Source organism: Rattus rattus, chromosome 9 (assembly GCF_011064425.1).
Source record: "Rattus rattus isolate New Zealand chromosome 9, Rrattus_CSIRO_v1, whole genome shotgun sequence".
Lineage (NCBI taxonomy): Eukaryota > Metazoa > Chordata > Mammalia > Rodentia > Muridae > Rattus > Rattus rattus.
The window spans coordinates 49,003,049-49,010,648 of NC_046162.1; the positions used below are offsets into that span (position 1 = coordinate 49,003,049).

Genomic DNA, 7,600 nt, shown 5'->3' on the forward strand with positions numbered 1-7,600 from the left:
CATAAACTTTATGCTAATAGAGTTCTGGCCATGCAGGTTTTCTCCCTACTACCCTCCCCTGATTTCCCCTCTGTGGTCCCTTCAGGTCTAACTTCTTTGACATTGGTTTCACAGCTCTCCTGACTCTTTAGTCATTAGAGCCACCTGGTGGCCACAGAGGAAATCACAAGCGGATTACCCACAACTGTCTCTGGTGCCAGAAACTGCAGGGTGATTTTGAGTCTGGCTCTGTGGAAGGAAAGAAAACACACACACACACACACACACACACACACACACACCTGTGGGTAGAGACCACAGAATAGAGCCATGCGTGCTACTGTCTCTTAGTCCCACCTTCCCTTCAAGACACATGAGCCCACTGGTTATTGTATAGACAGATTCCTCGATATCCAGGTTCCTTCAGTCATATTTATTGAGCAGCAGCTATGTGCCCGGCAATGGAAATACAGAAAAGAGTGAGTTTCTGCCCTCGTGAGCTTACAATCTAGCAGCCAGCCAGCCATTTTCACCCATTCTACATAGTTTTAAAGTAATAAAACATAGAAAAATGCATACTGCTGAGAAGTGGGCCAAAAAAGACAAAGGAAAAAAAACGGGGGCTGGAGAGATGGCTCAGTGGTTAAGAGCACCGACTGCTCTTCCAGAGGTCCTGAGTTCAATTCCAAGCAACCACATGGTGGCTCACAACCATCTGTAATGGATCCAATTCTCTCTTCTGGTGTGTCTGAAGACAGTGATAGTGTACTCATATAAAATAAATAAATAAAACTTTAAAAAACTGGATACTTAGGATAATCAGGGTGCAAAGTAGAAGGGTGTGGTGCACTGAGAACAGTTTCTGTGTTAACTAAGGGAAGAAGAGACCTCATGGCTTGCAGGACAAGGACAACTGTGAGGGGTTGCCATGGGTAAAGAAGGCAGAGCCTGATTTATGCAAGGCTTTATTTAGAGCTTTATTCCAAAAGCATGAAAAACCTACTGAAGATCTGAGGCAGAAAGTAAGATATTTAGGTTTGTGAAGGCAGAGGCAGAAATTGGACGTCAGCTGGTTTCCCAACAGTCTGAGACAAAGATGGTTATTACATTAGACAAAAGAACAGATTCCAAAGATTCTTAGATATAGAATTGATGAGTGCTTGGGCTTATAGGGAAAGGAGTGTGTGTTTCTAACAAGAAGTTGTGAACAGGCAAGTGATCTCTGAGTTCTGGGCCAGCCAGGGCTACACAATGAAGCCCCAGGCAATCTACAACCAGTGGGGTGTTCTGGAAAAGAGAGAAACCTGGGCAGAACGAGACACCCTGGAACATTCCCAGCAGAAGTCATAGGAGGAACTGCTTTGGCTCTCAAATAGTTTAAGACTTAGAAGAACAAATAAGAATAAACATTGATCATGTCCAAGCTGACTGAACATCACGATTATTGATCCAGACAATGTATGGACTCTTAGGCCGCATGGGACTAAGTGAAAGTCTTCAGCACCAGTAGACTAAGAAATAGCTGAAATCAGGAGTTTGACCTTTGCTCATGCTTCCCACAGTGGCAGTGCAGCCCAGCCAGTGTCTCGTGGAGGCCACCCGCGGCTGGGAAGATGCAGGCTCCTTGACTCATATTTGCTGCCCCTGCTGCAGGCTCACTTATCAGTTACTATGTTGTCGGTTTTGAGGCAGGGTTCCTGGAACTTGTTTTGTAGACCAGGCTAGCCTGGAACTCATGAGATCCACCTGTCTCTGCCTCCCCAGTGCTGGGATTAAAACCACCATGCCTGGCTCAATTTATCAGTTATCCTTAATTCCCCTCCTCTGTTAGGGACAAAGGGAACCAGATGTAGCCAGTCATTATGAGAGTTGTCTGCCTCTCATAGCTCCCCTCTTTCTGACCCCAATAAACTTCTTTTAGGGTCACCATTTGACAAATAACTCTGTCTTCCTTGATATCTGTAAGTGGCAAGGCCTACTGGAAAAAGAAGGCGCCCCCTATTGGGTCCTCACTACAATGTCTTGATCTACAGACCTTTCTCCATTCTGGTTTTGCCTGGAGTCAGTAAATATCTATATTGTTGCCTCCCCACCCCCCGCCCCCAACAATCAGAAATCTTGTTATGATAGCAACAAGGAAGTAGCCTCAGTAGCAGTACTTGGCTGAAATTTAGCCTTCCCTGCCTCTGTCCCCAGAATACTCTTTTAATTAACTCCCTGCAAACACAGAAAATATTGAGTACACAATAGACTCACATTTCCCCATCATGCAGCAAGCCTAGGATAAGCTCACATCCCAAATACACAGTTTGAAAAAAAATGGTAGCATTAGGCAAAGCTACTGAAAATGTTCCTTTACACTAAAAACAGCCTGACTTCCAGAGCAGGGCACGTTTGTGCACTGTGGCTCTACCACAAACGTGCACTCGTGCTACTAAACCTTTGTAAATTCCTAAGGGAGCATCTGTGAAATGGCACTAATGTAGTCACCCTATAGGACAGCTGTACTTAGCAGCATAAAACTCCAGCATATTTCCAATCCTAAACTAAATGCATTCACTTTTCCCGGGGCACCAACTAGTAAACACCTTTAGAAAGGAAGTCAACCAACCATCTATGACTGGTGATGCTAATTTCCAAATCCTGTCTTTGTAAATCCCACCTTCCTACTAACATCTCATTCTCCCCTTTGCCAAAAACGATCTTCCATCCCTTCATCCCTTTGTGTCTTTCTCTTACGACTAAAAAAGTTCTGTCTGAGCCTTATCTCCTCCTCCCATTCCTGAGCCTCTAGGTCTCTTTCTGTTCTAAGGATTCTCTCCTAAGACCCCTCTAATGCTCTTTGAGCAAATCATCCATGAGCAAAGGAGCCAGGGATAAGGCCCTTACATGTCAGGAAGGCACATGGACCACAGGCTGAGCCCCAGCAGGGAACAGAGGTGTAGGCCCAGGCCCCACAGACCCACACCTCGATTCCTCAAGGCATAGAAAGAGGCAAACTCAAACATCTTGCATCTACATGCGCATCTCCTTTCCTAGAGCTCTGTGAGGTCATCATTGAAGTAGAGTAGTATTGCGGGTGTGTGAAGTGTACCATCCATGTTAAGGAAGTCAAACTCTTCTTCTTCATCCCGGATCCCATTTTCTTCCAGGGTTTGATCCATGTTCAAATTCTTCCCATCATATTTCCATGTATAGCTGGCAGCATGTGCATTATAGGGGAGATAGCGGTGTAGGATTTCCCACATTGAATCCAGAGCCCCCACCTAAAGAACACAGAAGTATCCACCTCTAGAATTCTGCATGGAACACACACACACACACACACACACACACACACACACACACACACTCCCCAAGGGCCAGAAGGGTCCTTACACCTAGATCTTTCAGGATTTGCTCTAAAGAAACTGGGAAGAAAAATAGAAGAGAATCTGTTACAAGAATTGACAGAGCTTGAATCAGAGTGCCTCCATTAGCAGATAGCACCCATCAGGCATCCCATAGTCCTAAAGAAGTAAAGTTGAAGTCACAGCATCCTATAAAGACACCAGAGTCCTATCACTTCTAACAAACGGGTCAAGAGAGTCAAAGCCTGCCTCTCGTTTACAATGGGTCCATAGCAGCATATAAGCCCTTCCCAGGACCACCATCGCTAAGATGCTGGCCTAGATCTATGAAGGAGACTGGTAGCTGTTAATACAAACATACTTCTAAAATTTCCAACTCTGAGTACCAGGGTCATCTGCTTTCCTCTGTCGTGTTAAATGGAGGGAAGAAGATGTGGCTCCCAGAAGTGATTTCTGGTTCCTCTAATATGTCTCCAAGCACCAGATCTCACCTCCAGTGTGTGCTCCTGTGATGTAAGAGTGTTAATAATACGGATGTTCCGGGTCTGGGCAGACAGCCGTCCCACCAGGTAACTTGGCCCCTTCCACCAGGGTATTCCGAAATCATTGGCCCAGTCTGAACGGGGCAGAGGAGGCGGGATATGCACGAAGCGGCCTCGCGGGGTGCGGTATCTCACGCAACCAGTCAGTGGATCTATGTGCTTGCGAATCTTCAAAAGCAAGGGTTTGGAGAGAAGGACGGGAGCAATCAGTATTTCGAATTCCAGTTATTCCCCGCCATCCCTCCCCTGCTCTCCAGGGCCGCTTCCACCAACCCCACACTCCAACAGAACTTACGTCTTTGGTCTTTGGATCAAACCAGTGACTAATGTCCTGGCCTGCAACCTCCAGGATGGGTTTCAACAATAGGTCCCCTAAAAAGGAACAGAGGCCGTCAAAGGCCGGCCACCCAAGTGCCAGAACCAGCTCTCCAGCCTTTTCCTAGCGTGTGTTCTTTACCTTTGAATTCCTGTACAAGTGGTGTTAGATTGTAAACAAATCCCAGATAAGATACCCATATGTCTTCGGGCTGGTTGTGTTCCGCTACTTCTGACGGCGTGAAATAACGACGCTTAAAACAACTAAAGTCTGGCCCCGCCACTAGGCCCCGGCGCGGCATGGCTCCTGTTCTATAAGAGACACAGGCTCCCTCAGCTACTTTCTCGCTCCTCAGCAATCTTACAAACTATCAGGATCAAGAACTACCTGGAGTGCGTTTATCGCTGACATGGAAACCATTGTCCTTTTCCGGCCACCGTCCTCTCTAGTTAAATATACGTAAGCAGGGCGGGGCTTGGGCTGCGCCTGTTCACCGGAAACATTCTGGATTCCGGCATCGAGCATGATGTTGTTGCATTCATTCTTAGAAAATATGAAGACGATCCGTCTCATAACGGACTGTAGGCTAGATGAGTTAGGAGTAACAGAAAGTACTGAAGAGACTAGAGTAGAAGATTGTTTAAGTCACCAAATCTCCAGGCGTTTCTAAAAGCTGTTTTAAGAAATTTCAGGTAAAGATCTCGCGATATTCTTTTATAGCCTAGTCGGCATCTAGGAACCTGGCATGAAACAAAATCTCGCGAGATCTCTGCAGTGGCGGAACCGGAGATGAGGAGGAATTGTGATCTCACGAAAGAGCTTGGGAGCACTCGCGAGATCTGACGCGCCGACCCCAAAACGCTCTTAGGAAGTTTAAGGCCCAAAGGAGGTCCCAGGGCCAATGGCCGGAGCTGGGCCGACCATGCTACTACGAGAGGAGAATGGCTGTTGCAGTCGGCGTCAGAGCAGCTCCAGCGCCGGGGTTAGCGTGGGCTCGGGTTCTGGAGGAGCAGTCGGGCAGCAACACCGGGTGGGGAGGGGAAGGTGGTGGCGAGGATGAAAAAGGAACTGCAGTTCCCAGCAGCCCATGAGCTTCGGGCAGCGCCGCGCGGGCAGCTGGGAACTGTAGTTCTACGGGCGTGCTGCCGACCCTGGGCGTCTGGGTGCTTGTCCTGCCCTAGCAGGACTCTGATGGGGAACAGGAGGACTCGCCTGCAGCGCGTGCCCGGCAGCAGCTAGAGGCATTGCTCAACAAGACCATGCGTATTCGTATGACAGACGGAAGGACACTAGTCGGCTGCTTCCTGTGCACCGATCGTGACTGTAATGTCATCCTGGGCTCTGCGCAAGAATTCCTCAAGCCTTCTGGTCAGTGCACAGGGAATACACACCTACTTCCTCGGGAATGCGGCGGAAATTCACCACTAGGCATATCCTCTTGCAGGCCTTACTGCACCCCTTGTTTTCCGGGGCGAGACTGATGTTTGCCTGCCGTTCTGATCCTCTGACTCTTTTTTTTCCAGATTCATTTTCTGCGGGGGAACCCCGTGTGCTGGGTCTCGCCATGGTACCAGGACACCACATCGTTTCTATTGAAGTCCAAAGGGAGAGTCTGTCGGGGGGCCCGTATCTCTGACCACGATTGCACTTCTCTTTGAGACCATTAAATCCTATGACCAAAGTGGCCCGTGTCTGTGTGTAGGTCCAATGTCAGGGTAGGGTTAGCACCCTACCCTTAGAGGTTCATCTGAGCCCAGGAGCTTCCTCAACCTGCCCCTTCAACCTAATACTCAGGAATACCAAACCCTCAAGTTATGAGCTTAAGGCAACAGGGCCTAGGGTGGGCCCCTCCATCTTCCCTCCCACGCTGCTGCTTCAGATTGTAGCGGGAAGGGGAGTCATCCTGCTCCGGAAGACCCATTGTTTCACACCCCGGCCTGGCAACACTTAGTTCCTTTAAGCTGGGGTCAGAGAACGGGCTCGGGTCCCCAAGGGGAGTTGAGTAGGCAGCCGAAACAAGGCCCTCTCTGCACTATAAATGGGGAAGTGACTTTGGGGTCAGGGCCAGTGAACTCTGGGGTCTGACCAGGAAGAACGGACTAATGCGATAAGGAAAAGGCAGGATGCTGAATGATGTTCTCTGGTTTGCTCATTTGTAGTCTTGAGGATCTGTTTCCTACTCCTGAGCCCTGAGCAGGGGCGATTGGATATGTGCCACCCTGTATTCACAGAGCGCATTCATTTTACAAATTTTTTATTATTTGTGGTGGTTTCTTCTCAAGCCCTGTCCCTCAGTCCCGTAAATTCTGGAGGAGCTGCACCAGCAAAGGAAGGCACACATTCCAGCTCTCCTATTTACACTAGGGAAGGGGAAGATGTGCAGGGTCCAGCCCAAACATTCAGGAACCAAATGTGAGTTTCTGAGACATGGAAATTTTCGCCAGCATTGTGTCCACATTCTGTTGTTCCATCAAAGGGATGCTAGGATTTGACTCAGGTAGCGGTGAGGAGCAGGGTTGGGCAGTACACCCTGGGCTTGCTTCAAGTCCTTGAGAGACCAGGAGGGCAATGGACAGGATTCTTGACTCTAAGCACCTCAGACCCAGACCTTTCCCGGTGTGGGAACAGACCGGGGACTTGATGAGACTGGGATTTGCTTCGGCTGTGGGATGCGCCGGCGCCTGTAGAGGGCTCGGCTGTAGGGCACAAGGCAGTCGGCCAGGCGGAGGCGCAGGCAGAGGCGGCGGTAGGTAGCCAGGGCAAGCACAAGCAAAGGCACGAGCAGTAGGAATCCAATGACCAACAGGGCGGTGAAGCCTGGGTCCCGCAGATGCGCGGTGCAAGGGGGTGCCTGAGAACGCAGAAACTGTGCGGATAAGAGACATCAGAATGGGCCACACTGTGCCTAGAAGAGTAGAACCCAAGTGGGAATGTTGTGGCTCAAAGACCACCCGCCCACACACCACTCACGCTTATCGCTTGGGCACATGCTTACCTGGGAGTGGCAGAGAAAGCCGAAGCCTAACATGGTGACAGCAGGTAGCAAGATGGTCCCCAGCACCAGCGCCAACAAGAGGAGATTGAAAACAGCCACCAGCAGATTCTGAGCCGTTACTAGCACTGCACAGGCCCAGCAATCTAGGGGATCCCGGGGCTCTGGGGCGCCAGCGAGACCGGGACGCTGGGCTGCGGGGACCTCCGCCATGGCCTAGTTGGTTCCCGCCCCGCACGGCTGCAGTCCTTATAGCCCTCTTTCCTGCCCCTCCCCCGGGGCAGTCTCTCCCCACCCCGCCCCCCACTACCTTATCCTGGAATGCAACTCTAGGATTAGGCATCCTCATCCTAGGGAGCAGACTGTGGTTCTGGACATTCCACAGGCTCCTCCGGGGAGGGGCTCGCCACCGCCAGGGGCT

At 49.9% G+C, this 7,600-nt stretch overlaps 3 protein-coding genes across 6 annotated transcripts; 1 reads left to right on the forward strand and 2 right to left on the reverse strand.

Annotated features, from left to right (window-relative positions):
* Window positions 1-391: 391 nt before the first annotated feature.
* Window positions 392-4,876, reverse strand: LOC116910604 (cytochrome b5 domain-containing protein 1). 2 transcript variants are annotated; one of them, XM_032914546.1, is made up of 5 exons: window positions 4,575-4,642; window positions 4,329-4,498; window positions 4,167-4,243; window positions 3,821-4,039; window positions 2,998-3,245 (listed from the first exon to the last, which is right to left on the reverse strand). In XM_032914546.1, exons 2-5 carry the CDS (start codon window positions 4,486-4,488, stop codon window positions 3,015-3,017), a joined length of 687 nt encoding a protein of 228 aa, XP_032770437.1. In that variant the 5' UTR covers window positions 4,489-4,498; window positions 4,575-4,642; the 3' UTR covers window positions 2,998-3,014. The 2 variants fall into 2 exon arrangements, with proteins under 2 accessions (XP_032770436.1, XP_032770437.1); XM_032914545.1 differs by having other exon boundaries at window positions 392-3,245; window positions 4,329-4,876.
* Window positions 4,705-5,871, forward strand: Naa38 (N-alpha-acetyltransferase 38, NatC auxiliary subunit). Of its 3 annotated transcripts, none has more exons than XR_004389164.1 (3): window positions 4,705-4,879; window positions 5,372-5,555; window positions 5,711-5,868. XR_004389164.1 is itself a non-coding variant. In XM_032914549.1 (3 exons), exons 1-3 carry the CDS (start codon window positions 5,089-5,091, stop codon window positions 5,821-5,823), a joined length of 378 nt encoding a protein of 125 aa, XP_032770440.1. In that variant the 5' UTR covers window positions 4,809-5,088; the 3' UTR covers window positions 5,824-5,871. The 3 variants fall into 3 exon arrangements, 2 of the variants coding, with proteins under 2 accessions (XP_032770440.1, XP_032770439.1); XM_032914549.1 differs by having other exon boundaries at window positions 4,809-5,169; window positions 5,711-5,871; XM_032914548.1 differs by lacking the exon at window positions 4,705-4,879 and adding an exon at window positions 4,901-5,169 and having other exon boundaries at window positions 5,369-5,555; window positions 5,711-5,871.
* On the reverse strand, window positions 5,699-7,440 carry Tmem88 (transmembrane protein 88). The gene is made up of 2 exons (XM_032914547.1): window positions 7,183-7,440; window positions 5,699-7,053 (listed from the first exon to the last, which is right to left on the reverse strand). The coding sequence occupies exons 1-2, from the start codon at window positions 7,390-7,392 to the stop codon at window positions 6,784-6,786; spliced, it is 480 nt and encodes a 159-aa protein (XP_032770438.1). The 5' UTR covers window positions 7,393-7,440; the 3' UTR covers window positions 5,699-6,783.
* Window positions 7,441-7,600: the final 160 nt, after the last annotated feature.